General features: G+C 36.4%; 1 protein-coding gene across 1 annotated transcript; it reads right to left on the bottom strand.

The window, feature by feature from the left end:
• Nucleotides 1–2,452: 2,452 nt before the first annotated feature.
• Nucleotides 2,453–13,835, bottom strand: tgfbi (transforming growth factor, beta-induced). The gene is made up of 17 exons (XM_027003643.2): nt 13,657–13,835; nt 13,227–13,325; nt 8,855–8,919; nt 8,600–8,757; nt 8,276–8,440; nt 7,802–7,948; nt 6,637–6,778; nt 6,108–6,320; nt 5,887–6,027; nt 5,644–5,786; nt 4,887–5,023; nt 4,331–4,461; nt 4,062–4,186; nt 3,832–3,934; nt 3,668–3,729; nt 3,421–3,445; nt 2,453–3,269 (listed from the first exon to the last, which is right to left on the bottom strand). Exons 1-17 carry the CDS (start codon nt 13,770–13,772, stop codon nt 3,208–3,210), a joined length of 2,034 nt encoding a protein of 677 aa, XP_026859444.1. The 5' UTR covers nt 13,773–13,835; the 3' UTR covers nt 2,453–3,207.
• Nucleotides 13,836–14,817: the final 982 nt, after the last annotated feature.

Genomic DNA, 14,817 nt, shown 5'->3' with positions numbered 1-14,817 from the left:
GGATCTTGGCATGTGTGGTAGAACATCCCGTGTGACAGATGCTGCTTAATTCTCAGTTAGTTTGTATTGTTATATATTTTCACTATAATGTGGCTTTTGCCAGTAATCACTACTGACTATAATTATGGATCAGTTTGATAAATATCTGGTACATATTTATTAGAACCATGGAGTTATAAAGACACTCAGGCCTAAGTAAGTGGTCCATTAACTTTTCTCTGCTTTGAGGAAAGAGTGATTTGATCCTAAAAATATTTACAGTGACATCCCGGCAGGGTCTAACACAGATTAAGATGAAAATACTTATATTCCTTCTGACTTTAGATGTTTATTTATATAACGAAACAGACTTTCAGAAGATTCCTGCCCATGGGCGTTTTATAGAAAAAAAAAAACCCAAATGAGATTAACCTAATCTGGTTTTATACAGCAGTGTCATCTCAGTCTGTTGCACAAACGAACTAGGATCAGCCTTCCAATTTGGCAAAGTTTGAGATACAAAATAATTTTTCATCAACTAAGTTTCTTAAATTCAGTCTTCTCTGAGCAGTTGGTGTCATAATAAAGACCATCACAACAATATAACCTTTATTTTTCCCTTCACTCTGTTAAAGTGTGTCAAATGTAATGATATTTCACAATCTCTGAGGTTTGTCGGTGCTGGTGATCTGATTCTCCAGACAGTTTTCAGTAGAGAATCTTGTCTGTAATATAAGGGTTGTGGTCATAGCCCACACAGTTAAAGGCCAGGGCAGGGGCCACCAGCTGTAGCATAAGGTCATGCATGCTGGAGAGGTTTTCTGCCCTTAACGGAAACATCTGTCTCCGTCTGTAATGGCAGGGTGGGAGGTGTTGCCGTGGGGGTGCTTGTTTCTAAATGGAGTGGTTTGCTCATTGATGCTTGGTAGTTCTCATTAGTTTATCACCTTTACAAGGAAACTACATACAGCAAGAACACTGTTGCATCACACTGTAAGCTCTTTCAATCTCCAGCCAAACAAAGCCTGACTGTATATAGCCTAGACTTATTCGGCAGGAATTAGTTTTACATAGAGAGGAGGGGTAATGTAATTTTACCACAATGTCTGTAATATTTATACCCGATTCGCATGGTATAGGAAATCTCAATATAAATGACAAAGATTGGAGTGGCTACTTGATTTATGAATTGCAGTCACACAAAAAATCCATGCATAATGAAGAGCTTTTGATGGTCACAATCACAAAATATTGTTTTTATTTCATGAAATATTAACATCTATCTATCTATGGCTATTAGGAACCTTGGAGACTTGGATTTGGTCTAAATTAATCACTGACTTGTCTGAAATCCTACACACGCCTTCTGTGCAAAATGTTGATATTTAATAAAACGTTTAAACAGCCTGCCAGTGTCTAGCCCTGAGGCTAAAATCATCCTGGAATGTTTCACTAAGAACTGTGGAAAAGTTGCCAGCTGAGAGAGAGAGCTACTTGTGCGCATATGTTTTCCTCCCTTATTAGGCATGCCATCCCTTGGGCTACTGTAGTTTTCATGCAATTAGTTCTTTAATATTGCAAAGTGCTTTTGAGAGGGATTCTAACAAAAAGTACTTCTGCTTAATCATTCAATGTATGAAATAATTTCTATGCAATATCAGGTGACACTAGCATTAATATAGTGATCTAAGTCATTAATATGTGGTTAAAGATGGTCATTCTATTGTGAAAAGTATATACTGTTCTTTGGTTTCACACAAAGTATCTTGAGTACAGTGCCCAGTGTCTGTTCAGTTCAGCATATGTTTTGTAGCCACTTGAATGTACTTGTTAATGCACATATTAAACATCTCTAACTAAATTAAGTAGACAATATTCTTAAGTAACTCTCCAAAGTTGCAATGACATTGAGCTGTGCTATTCCTTTTCTAGGTGCTTTGAAAAATTTGTGTTTCTGAACAGTTTCAAAGTAACCTGTTTCATATGATTTTTAAAATGTGATTTACCAACGTCATGATTGGCCACTCCTAAGCATCCCATTGTCATGGTTTCCCTGTCTTGTATCTTTGTTTTACTTCCCTGTTTCATTTTCTCTGTCTATTATTTGTATCACCTGTGTCTTGTTAGGCTACGTTTTTAAGCCCTGTGTTGCTGGTCATTGTGAATCCAAGGCTCTATTTGTTAAAAGCCTTATCGTGGTTTTGCTGCCTGTATTTGTGTTCCTAGCCTTTGTTAGGTTTGCTTGTCATAGCTATTTGTGTATATCAGTTGTGTTGTTCGTTATTACCTACTTCCCTTTTCTGTTGCCATGTGTTTGTGTTTACAATGTATTCCCAGACCCTACGCTTTGGCTCACTGACCCTGTACCATTCTACCGACTCTGATTATGGATTTGCCCTTAATAAATCTCGATCTTCTCAGCGTATGCGTCAGCCTTGTGATCGCTCCACATTACAACCAAATAGCCCTAAAGAAAACTTGAGAATCAGTGTTTATTAGTTGTTTTTCTTTTTAAAAAAAAACAGTGTTCAGTTTGGCTAGATAGGAATATGGCAACTTAACATTATTGTGTAATAAAAGCATCTTGTCCATAGCACCTTGGATAAGATGTTTGCTGGCTTGCTGAGTAAGAGTCTTCATGGCAAAGATTAATCCTTCAGCAAACTCAAAGTACAGATAACACACCAGTACAGTTAGTTTTAAATGAACAGGTTCTGCACCCTCAGCAAAAGGAAATTCAGAGAGATAATCTTTACCTCCACTGGTATGTGTCCAAATAGCATTTTTTTGTTCAATCTTAAACCATGCAAAACATGCTACATTTATATCAAATTCAACAAACAAAACATGGAAAATGAAAAACAAACATAAACATCTAATGTTTCTCAAATTCTTATCTAAAGTACTATTCAAACTTAAACTGAGATAGAGGAGTGAAATTAATGAATATTCAAAACTCATTAAAATACAGTTGCCATCATCAATTTGCAGTTCTTTAAACATTAGCTTTCACTCCAGTGAATGCCGTTTGGCATTCAAAAACAATACTGAAATGATAAAATTTAATCCACCCATCTTTGCCTGGTTTGTTAAACTTCAAATGACTTTCTTTTAAATCAACTGATTACCTTCTGCACTGCTGTCAAGAAGATTATTCATTGTGCATGTCAGTCTTCCCAGATCAGCAGAGTTTAGAATTCACTTCAGTTATTCACCAAAACGACACCTTTACTGGACTCTGGACATTGTTTTGCTGGACTGACTCTTCAAAACCTTCTGGAAGAGGTCATCTGAAACATGGTAAGATATATGTAGTTGTTTAAAAACCACCCTCATCTTCAGTTTTAGAGCTAAATGTATCACAGCTTTCTCATGATAACACTACCACAATGAAACATTTTTTATGACCACATTATGTATATTTTATTAAAGAATATTTACCATTTTTCATGACCTGTATCCCAGCCTATAAGAAAAAGCAAAACACCAGTTGAAGGTTTTACATGTTTTTTACACCGTCAAGCTCAAATGAACTTTACAATTAACTTTTCAATTAACTTTAACCATCAAACTCAAATGTACTTCTGGAAACTACAAAATCCCCAAAGAGTTGTTCAAAAATGACTAAATATTTTGTATTTCGCAGGACTAGCAGACCAATTTATAAATATATATAAATATAACTCACCCTCACTGCAGAGTAACGACTTGCTGATGCACCTTCTGGCTGGTCCCTTCCAGCTTTAGGAGCTAATGAAAAGTAACATAACAAACATCACAAACTGTCACAAACAACAAGTAATATAATTAAGGTTAAGAATGACGTCAAAGAGGTTTACTGCATGAACTTACGCAGTGGCTTTATGACTGAAGCAATGGCATGCACAACTCCATTAGTAGCCATCAAGTCGGAATCAACAACTGGCACCCTATTAACATACATAGTGGAATTCCGCTAGAGAAAAAAAAATAGAAAATTGTCAGGCCTGAAAGGAATAAGCATGCTATCAGCAACACATCTTGTTGGGTGAGGTGAGTCAAATGAAGGACAAAATGAAGTGTGATCAGCTTTGGATACTCACTATGCCTAACTCAAGCTTCTCTCCTAAGAGGGGCTTCAGTCTGTTATGAGAGGTCACCCCACCACTAATAATAAACCCGTCACCTATATGGTACTTCAAAACTTTGGCTAGCTCCTTGTCATCTCCTGCAGGAAGCATGGCAAAGACGAGGATCAGTAACCTGAGACACAGCGGATGCGTGTCATTACTTTCAATAAGATTAATTAACCATGTATTTTAATATGTATGCCTAGTAGTAGTGACACTGGAGGTTAAGGGAGTACAAGTACTTGTAAGTTTATTGAAGTCAGCTGGGGGCATAGCACGGAAAGCCTCATCGGTGAGGGCAAAAATGGTGTAGACCCTGTTTTGGTTCAACAGCTCAGTCATGCCTGCTTTCTGAATGAGATCAACCAAGATGCTGTGAGGGGGGAAAAAAACTGATTAATACACATAAAGAAGCCTACAGAGTAAAGCTAGATCAACAGCTTTGTGTAGAAGTCTTGGTTCAGTGTTAAAGCTTGTTAGTGATCATTATAAAGCATGACTGAGAGGGCACTGAAGGCTGTAAATGGAGTGGAAGAGGAGAACAGCTGCATATACTCTTTTAGCTTTACCACTCTGCTAAAACAATTATAACGCCTTTCAGGGGAATTTCTTCCCCATGGGAATTTAAGGACATGTTGGGCTTCAAAAAGAAGTTCATAACTTTTAATCACAACTTCTATAGCAAAGTTACAGTGCACCTGGGAGGTTTTCTTATTTCTTAACCTTTTCTGTTCAAACAGTTTTATTCCTATGTTCAGTGGGAGCAGAAGCTTTAGTAAAAGGCTACTGGCTCGTCACCTGAAGCGATTGTCTGCCTTCAGAACATCCATCACATTACCCATGGGGGGAGCCAGGACCTTATCCACAGCAAACATGGTGCCGTAGCGGCCGTTTATGTCATGGGCAGCGATGCAGGCATTTTCGATACAAAGGTTCTGCAAAAAACACAGTAGCAGCAAGTTTGGCGTGATTTGCTCTACTCATCAGGGATTTAGACATTTTTTAAAGACTGTGCAAATGGGCTATAGAAGAAGATGGTCCAGAGGAACTGCATAATTTCTTTACGCAATAAAAAGTAAGTTTTAAAGAATTATAAACATCATTATAAGGGACAAGAGTGGAAAATAAGAGGAAATCATTAAGATAATTAGTCAGGAGTTTGTTGTTTTAAATCTTACTCTTACACTTAAAGTGATGTATGTATGTATGTATCTACATGCTGTATATGTACTGTGTACTTATCATAAAATGCTGATCTATAAAAGTATCCCTCTAAATCAAGGGATTTAGCAACAACACTTGATTTTGTGTAATATATTTAATGTCTCATTATGTATCACAATGAAACAGTGTATTGACAGATTGAGGGTGAAAAGGGGAGCAGCTACATATACTTTGTCCATGTTCCTCTTTCAGTTTATTTTAAATGTACTTTTGGTATAAAATGCAACTGTTTTCAATACAAATTTGATTTTTGATCACTGCTATCAGAAAATATACATTATATATGATCCAGGTAGTGTTTCTGTGGATTTGCATTATGGAGACAACTTACATTTCTGTACATAAACACTCTAAGTTTATTTCCACTGAGAGTTTCCAACTTCTGGTCATGGTACAGACTCTTGGAGGAGAGCCGCTCCTTCAGTATGTGGTTCTTCATTGCTTTTCTCATCTCAGGAGTCATAGTCACACTGCCTGTATACAGGTTTTATAATGATCAAGAAATGTGTATAATTGAGCCGCTTTAAAAATAATCAGTGCAGTTTATAAAGGAAACAAAGTTTCTGTAAGCCACCTTTGAAAGCATAATTTTGAGGTGCAATCATCGTCACTGCCTCTGTGCCAGTAAGATAGCGATTTAATCCAGCATCTTCAAAAAGTTTTGTGGCTGTGGAAACTTGTGGAACTCCTTCAGCAATCTCTTTGAGAGTCTTAGCTATAGAAGTTTAAAAATTGCATTAATATAACATGGAACTTTGAGAATTTGAGAATCAAAATGTTCCCACAAAGAGGTACCTGAGTCAGGGATGAGAAGCTCATTAATATAATGCACAACTCCATTGGTGCCAAGGTGATCCTTGGTTGTAATGATGGCTTTGCCATTAAGGGTCATCTCCTCTCCATCACAGCCCACTTCCAGCACTGTGCCCTGGAGAGTCTCTAGGGGTGTTCCTGACACAATGGAGTCAGCGCAATACATGTTTTTCAGGATGTGATTATTCAGCAGATCTGGGGAGGAAAGATCAGATGCTGTGACCACAACATACAACAAAACGTTAAGCCATTTGTAAAGTGCGTGTGTAACATGTTATTATATTAATATATCAATGCACATACTGTACATGCATATCCTAAATTGCCTGTATTTTTGTTTTTCCCTTACTTCATTATATTGATAAAAATTATATAAATTATTCAATGTTAGATGACAATTTATATAAACAAAAATATTAATTATTATTTGTGAAGGATTTCTCTCTCTCACACACACACACACACACACACACACACACACACACACGCACGCACGCACATTCAGAGTTACCTTTAAGAGCTACAGGGTCTCCCAAGATTCTGCTAAGCATATCTGGGGGAATCTTCTCAAATGCTTCATTAGTTGGAGCAAAGACAGTATAGGAGCCTTCATTCTCCAGCATAGCTGTAAGACCAGCTGCAGCAACTGCTGTCTAAAACAAGACATGGAGTAAAAGAAAGATAAAAGTTCAGTAAACATTGAATTTATATTATGGAGAGATAATGCCAGTTTTAGCTTTTGACATAAAAAAATCTAATCTGTTTTATGAATATGATACAACTACTGACTTTTAAATCAGAAGTGGATACTCATGAATGTTACTCATTTTAACATTTAATTTTCAGAACATTGTTGCATGGCAGCTCTTGGTCCACTCACACTGAAAGTTAATCCTTCTCCAAACAATATGGCTATTATTTTTTAACTCAGTTGAGTTTCTCATTGATTATAAAGAGTCTTGTTCTATCTTGCTTTTTCATCTGAGAAATATAGCAAAAAATTAGATGCATGCTGTCGATGCAGGATTCGCAAAGATTGGTTCATGCTTTTGTGTCATCTAATTTGGATTATTGTAATGCCCTTATTACCTGCCATAGTCAAGGGGTATTCAGTAGGCTCTAGTTGCTTCAAACCTCAGCTGCTCATCTTCTCCCTGGGAGCAGCTGCGGCGAGCACATTAGCTCAGTGTGCTGACCTCACATCACTGGCCATGAGTGAGGTATAGAGGTAATTTTAAATTACTGGTTCTCGCTTATTAGACAATGAGGGAAAGCGCTGAGATGTATCCATGAAGTGTTAGTGATTCCTGTTGGTGGGAGACTATTAAGGGCCTCAAATCAAGGGCTCTTGGTGGTACCAAGAACAGCTGATTGAAGCAGAAAGGTGACTGGTTTTTGCTGCTAGGGCCCCTAACTTCTGGAATAGTCTCCATTACTTTCTGATTCCTTGGCCTCTTTTTAAAAATGGCTTAAAGCCCACTTGTATGCTTTAGTTTTTCAAGGTGATGATTATAGATTTGTTACAAGTATTTTCTATGTTTTCTAAGGTTTTTATGTAGGTTTTATTCCTTTTAACATTTTGAGTGTTTTGGAATGTTTAACCTTTTGAGTTAAGCACTTTGTAGCTTGATCTTAGAAAAGTGCTATATAAAAAAAATGATTGATTAGTGGCCTACCCGCAGTGTCTCCAGGTCATCAACGGTCTCGAGGAAAGAGTGGATATTGTTGGTGATAGCTGTGATGACTCTGTTGACAACATGCACTATTCCGTTAGTGGCATGCTGATCTGTCTTCACTAGTCTTGCACAGTTCACTGTCACAACCTACAGAAGAGATTTAACAATGAAACATCCAATGGCAGATTAATAATGTGCTCTCTCCAAGTTCCAGTTCATAGTGGTGCAAATAATTAATTTATCACATTTGATTTTAACTTCACAGATTTATCATGTCAAAATGCATAAATGCTGGTGGAAAATTTTAAAGCTTAGTAGCCTGACATAGAGATCCACAATGCAATGTTAAGTAGCTCAGGCTAAACAAAGATAAACTAAACAGCATAGCTCCAGAGACGCTACTATAAACACTGTGGCTAGCATCTTCTGATGGCCATAGCTGTGTATTGACATCTTAAACCAAAAACTGCTTACTCCGTTGGGATAATGATGAATTTGAATATTGAAGTCCTGGTACATAGAGGGGAAGGAGGAGCCATGTTTGAGGTCATCTGAAGTCAAGCGTTGGTTGACCATGTGGTAGTGCAATGCATTGAGGAGCTCAATGTTGACATTGCTCACCAAGGCATCTAGGATTTCCTAAGGTAAAGAAAGCATTCTATGTTACCTACAATAAACATTTTAACCTTGTATGGGAAAAACCTATAAGCAAAATATAGTATCGAGCTATACAGTTATACAGCCATTCAGTAACAATAAAAAGTGTTTTGTGACACATCAGGCCTGTGAGGTACTCACAGTAGGAAGCTCAGCCCAGGCTTCATTGCTGGGGGAAAAGAATGTGAAACTGCCTGGTCCTTCAATCTCTTCCTGCAGTTTAGCTCTCTCTGAATACATCCTAGTGGTGGTGGCTCCAACCACTCCCAGGGTATTGTAGATATTTACCAAAGGAAGAGCTAAAGGAGCAAAATGACATTGTTCATAGGAATATGGCAAACAACCTATGTGAATGCAAAATTCATTGCTGAATGTTATTGTTCATGCTATTCATACCTGCAGGACAACCCTTCTCTCCAACCACCTTTTCATAACCTGGGCAACACTCGTAGCTAATCACACTGCAAAGCAAACCATCAATTACATTTAACAAGCTCAAAACAACAATAATAATTTGAGCTAATTGTGAAAGCCATTTCATTGAATATGCCTACTGCAATATAACCAAGAATCCAGCTATAAATGGCCAGTACTAATCAAGTGAATTTGCAAATGAATCAGGAGAATATTGTAGGTGTTCTAACAAATAATATTTCTTACACAGCCTGATATATATATATATATATATATATATATATATATATATATATATATATATATATATATATATATATATATATATACTCATCACTAATTGCAACTATTAATTTGATTATGTTTCAAAAGAACTGTATTTCTAATTTTCAAAGTCACACTTCAGATTTTCAGAGGTTTGTTTTAACAACATAGTCAAGGGAGGGTTCTTGAGGAGTCACAGTACCATACCTGCTGCAGCTCTTTGAAACTAGCACACCCTGTGATAAATAGTACCACTCTTGTTTCCTGCTAGATACATGCATTTCCATAATAAATCTGCACTAGACTTGAGACGGCCTTACAGAGTCATTAAATCCAATTTCCTTAAATAATTACTCTTGCCAGTAAAAACAAAAGAGACTAAGAAATGCCAAGCTAAGATAAATGCAGAGGGATAGTGGTTTTTGATATGGAACATTTTCCTGAGTTTACTTTTGGAAGAAATGTCCTTATCAAGCTGTCTAGAAATCTATTAAGTTTATAAATCTAATTTCTTGTTAAATCCTACTGATTATCGTTGATAAAAGTAAAACCAAATCAGAGAATTTGTGATTTAATCAAAGAAAAACATCTCAATGAAATAAAATTAGATCTGAATTATTTCTATTATAAACAACAAATGACAAAGATATGGATGCCTAACTAAGGCTTAAACATTAAATGATTATGCTAAAAATGTTTAAAAAAAATAAAAAAAAAGATATTACAATGCCATGCCATGATGTACAGCATAAATTTAACTTGGCTGATTTGGTATTTGATATCTAAGCTTAGTTATATTAGCTCAGGTTAAAAACTATTTCTGTATTAGTATGAAAACAAAGTCCAGGTTTATGCCATGCACATTGTTAGAGATAAAATGTTCTCCTTCAGTTTTTGTGTTAAACATTTTTTATTTCTTTTGCTAAACATACAGTCGATGGTGTAAGTAATCCCCAGTACAGAAAATGAAAAGGGCCAAGTCCAAACCAAGAAAACAAGACTGACATTCAGGAATAGAGTGCACTTGTAAAGCACAGAGAACTGGAAAGCAGATGGAACTGATTATCAAAACAGACGGTAACTCAACTCTTATTTGTTCTCAGCCAGAATAAGCAAAGATGGTAGCCATGGGTTTCTGACAAAATAAACAGTATAGCTGCATAATTCATGTCCATTGAATTTCCAAGTGACATGGCAAGTTGTCCACCAAAAGTGCTATGACAGTTGCAAGAAACTAAGGAGACATAAGAATATGTTGAAATCTTTACTGTTTAAATTACGTCCCCAGCCCCGTCTGAGTCACCGCGCTGTGTGTCTTATTCTTGGTAAAAAATATCACTTCTCATAATGGATGTCAAAGCAAATAATACAATTTCCCTAGCAATATTTTGTAATAATTCACTCTTTAAATAAGACAGTGTTTCCCCAATATTACATTTGGCTAAAAAATTAATTGATCAACATTAAGAACTCCTGCAGCAAAATAAGTCCAAGATTGTAGTATTAAAAATGATCTAATACAAACTAAAATAACATTTCTAATGCAACTCCAAAGTCAATGTGCACTCCAACAGAGGGAATTGGAGAATTTCTGGGTATAGGAGCCAAATAGTCTCTCCTCAGTTGACCTGGAAACACCCCACTATACAAAAACTGGCTGTTAATACAATCAGTTACTTTCCCTACAAGTAGCCCAAAACATCAAACGTCTAAACCCCAATCTGTAAATCAAGTCACATTTAAACCAAAAGCTTCAAGTTTTTATAAACTTTCACAGCCAGGTTGTGCAGACTTCACCCACAATCTATAGGGATTAGAAGTGGAAAACCCCTTGCTTACTTGTGAAATATATGTGTTTCGGGATATTAGAGCCATGAACTTTGTAAAGGACTCACTAAAACATGCATTTCCTAAAAACATACAAGCACCCACAGTGACTCACTTCCTCTCTTGCTTTCATGAAAAATACTATGAAACACTGTTTAGAAAGGAGAGAATGAATGAAACAATTCCTCATCTGTCTTGAAAAGTCAGTTTACTCCTAGATCAGTTAGGCTACATTTAAAGAATGATGCATTGCAGTTATAAATCTGGTCTTAGATGTGAGTCTACATTTAACTCTCTGCACATCTGGCTTCTCTTCTAACCATATATATATGTCTATTGAATGTTTTTGCTAGTAACCAATAGCTCCTTTCCTCCTGTGGTAACATTCAAATGGATGTCAATCAGCGAGTTTCTGTTGAGGCTGGAGCTGCACTTTTATCCTGTTGCAATAGCTTTGGCACAGTGGATACCATATTACACAGTGGACCAATGAGATTTGTCAACAATTTAAAACTTGTAACACTGCAAGGAATTAGGATTACCATTAGGAAACACATGGAAGCCATTTTCAGAAGAGGTTCATTTGTAACTCAAGCTAAACTCAGCCTTAGAAATTCAGTAAACCTCCATGACAGTATAAAATGTGGCTTAAATAAGTGAAAATCAACAACAAACAAACCTGGTTGTAGTTCAGTAGACATCTGAACAATGCATTTTCCAAATGCACCTATTTCTTGTGATTTAGTACAAATAAAAAAGACATGCCAATATAGTACTGCACAAGGAATTCAGTTATGCAATAGCTTATTTTGAAGAAGAGTATATGGGTTAGTACTGACAATAAGGCTGTATTCAACTGGATTTACAGTTTAGTTCTTCATTTTCAAAATAACTGTCTACTTTTCTGAAAATCAAGTTCAAGAAATTAGGTTTCAGTCAAAAATTATTAGGCCTTCTCTTTATATCCACCACACAGTTCTCAGTTCCAGTGCAGGGTGATCCCATGTACTGCACAGTGCATGTGCTGTCCTGTCATTTAGAGCCAGTGTTCAAAGTGATGCTTGGCCCAGTATCAACTAATTATCAAGTCCTTCATTAATTGAATCATGCGCATTCTTCCTGGAATGATATGGAGCAGACCCTCTCTAAACTGATTCTTTCAAAAACAGGCAGTAACATATTTTACTGAAGTAAGGCTTTATAATTCCCAAGTTTTGGTCCTGTAGAAATGCATAATGCTTAGACCTAAGCACTGTTAGGATATATCTTCTCTTGAGGTATGGCACACAAAATGCTCATCTGCTGACTATTATCATGACGTTCTTTGTACAATAACCAACTGATGGGGGAAATTAACTATACAATCAAGTGCAGCTCCATATGCCATATACAGTGATCTGTTTTGAAGTTGATGTAGGGAATTTCATCAAGCTGTGCCACGCTTTGTTAAAAAAGAGATTTTTCACGATATACTCAGGTTTGTGATAACAGGGTACTCATGAAACTAATTTTTTTTTTTCTGTAAATACAGCAACTGTGCAAATATTTCTAAATTGTAGCACAGCACCTATAGGATGGTTTAGACATATAAAGTGTACAACAACTGCATTTGCCTGAAAAGTTCAAAAATTGATAGAGGTCAGTTTGTATATAATGGAAACAAGCAGAGTTTCATTACATATCCACACTTTAACATGATATTTCAACTGCTGTGTTCCTTCTTAAAGAAAACACCTATCCAGTGTTGCTAACACTGTTCCAGGAATGTATCTCCCATGGAGTAATGATAACTCTTTTCATGATCTTTCCTTGTCAGTTGTCAACTAAACTGAGACCCCAACAATCTCCTAACAGAAAACCAACTTACTGATGGCTAAAATATCTTTTAAGTGAACACTTAGACCACTTTAATGTTTGGGTAGATATGTGAAGAAAACTAATGCAATTCCTAAACTTCCACAGAAACAAAGGAGCCTTCTTTTTCTGTGTGCAAACTGGTGAAGCATACCGTATGACACTGAGCATACTGTGAGGGATTCCTTATTTATTGTAGTCTACTGCATAAGACGGCCCTACAAATTTCATCTGTAAAATGATGCCATCCTATACTGGGAGGCTGTCCTCAAGCATGCAGTTCAAAGGAGAATCAGAATCCAGGATTAGCTGTTAATTCTTAACTATAGTGTCATTATGTAAGTACAAAGAAGTATACTTTAATACATGTGTAATGACTTCATACAAAGTAATATTTGTGTTGACTCACGTTGGTTTGCCGCATATTTTACGGTGATACCATTGCTTGCAGTTGGTAAAGTATTTCTTATCTGTGCCTCGAATCCTTTGCATAGCACAAACATTTGGCCTGTAATAGACAAAAGTTAAAAGACCCGTTTACTTCAGTGGGTTCTCACTGAACGGAATTACACCAGTAGATTTTTCATCAATGAGAAAGAACGCTGAACGTCTCCGTAATGTCTCACTACCAGATAATTATTAACCTCTAAATCAGGTTAATATGAATAATGTCTGACAAACCTAAGTTTCGATGTAAAAAGAGCAAAACTTTTGGAGTTTCATAATCTATAATATAACCGCAGTGAACAAAGACGTATACTGCTGTGATCTAACAAAGACCCAAAGTAGTTCAAGCCTATGCTATTTCAATCTTGAACAATCTATCCCAATATTCTTACCCATGCTGTCTTCCTCTTATTCTGCTGTGCTGAAGAACAGCCTGATAAGGCGATTTTGTGGCAAACACTGTTGCGATTAACGTGACAGCTAATGCTGCTAAAGTTAGTCCTTTCATCTTAACCCTCAACACTGCGATCCCTTTCGGACTTCGGACGAGACCGATCTCAGCGGTGTCTTGAATAAATACAGGAAAGGCCCATGTTATTTGGGAGGGGCTTGGAACCAGAAGCAATATGAGACGTTAAAGTCTTATGCATGAATAAAATTAAAGATACAGCCTTGTTCCAATAAAATACTAAATTAAAGTTGTATTTATTTTAGTTGTTAGATCAAATAATACCCAATGAGGGAATTTGTTAGGACAAATAGTCCGCAAATATGTTATTTCTGATAAATTCCTACATATTGAAGTTATAAGCCTGTTTGTATAATATAATAGTAAGCACATAGAGCTTTATACAAGACAGCTGTTTCCAACTGCGTTCTTAGGCCAATATCATATCGCCTTTCAACAATTCAGAAATAAATACATGAACAAAGCATACATATATGTGATGCAGCCCTCAAGCCATTGTAGTAAATCAAACTGCTGAAAACTTAGATTGAGAACGTCATAGGCTTTGTTATTTCTATTCATTATATAAGTGATACAATTTAGGCTGAAGGCAAGCCGATACCATTACATCGGTTACTTTTACTGGAGATAATGATTCTGAAATCGTATCATGAAAGCTGCGACACAGAGTACTCCTTCAGGCTTAACCCTGCTTTCTCATGAAGAGGCATTAGGTGGAGTACTGCAGTAATCCTGTTGATTAACTTGACCTTAACAGACAAGAATGAAACATTTTACTGCAGGTTCCATTGCATAATGAAAAATGAATGGTGAATATGTTAAAATTATGTGAGTGACATGATTAATGTAAATTTAGGACAATCATGAAGAAATTCAAACTGAGTTAGACTGGAAAAAAAGATTTAAAGGTTGTGAGTTGACTTATTCAGCTCACATAATGTTTTTCCAATGCACCTCAAGAAAAGTGTAAGAAAATGCTGGATTTCCAATCCAGTATAGATGTGCACAGATGTATAGTGGTGCCAACTTTATATAATCTAATGTAACAGTTGTCACAAATGTGACCTAGTCCATTGCTGAAGAA

The sequence above is a fragment of the Electrophorus electricus genome, chromosome 12 (genome assembly GCF_013358815.1).
Source record: "Electrophorus electricus isolate fEleEle1 chromosome 12, fEleEle1.pri, whole genome shotgun sequence".
NCBI classification, from domain to species: Eukaryota; Metazoa; Chordata; class Actinopteri; order Gymnotiformes; family Gymnotidae; genus Electrophorus; species Electrophorus electricus.
Note: the sequence above shows the minus strand (reverse complement) of the source record. Positions and strands in the feature narration are given on the sequence as shown.

What these genes read in the sequence shown, in the direction of transcription:
- tgfbi (XM_027003643.2), bottom strand. Translation starts at nt 13,772, where the DNA reads ATGAAAGGACTAACTTTAGCAGCATTAGCTGTCACGTTAATCGCAACA. An exon ending in TCAAAATTATGCTTTCAAAG is followed by an intron (nt 5,787 to 5,886) that starts GTGGCTTACAGA and finishes ACCTGTATACAG; the next exon opens with GCAGTGTGACTATGACTCCT. An exon ending in TGACTTCAATAAACTTACAA is followed by an intron (nt 4,187 to 4,330) that starts GTACTTGTACTC and finishes TGCTTCCTGCAG; the next exon opens with GAGATGACAAGGAGCTAGCC.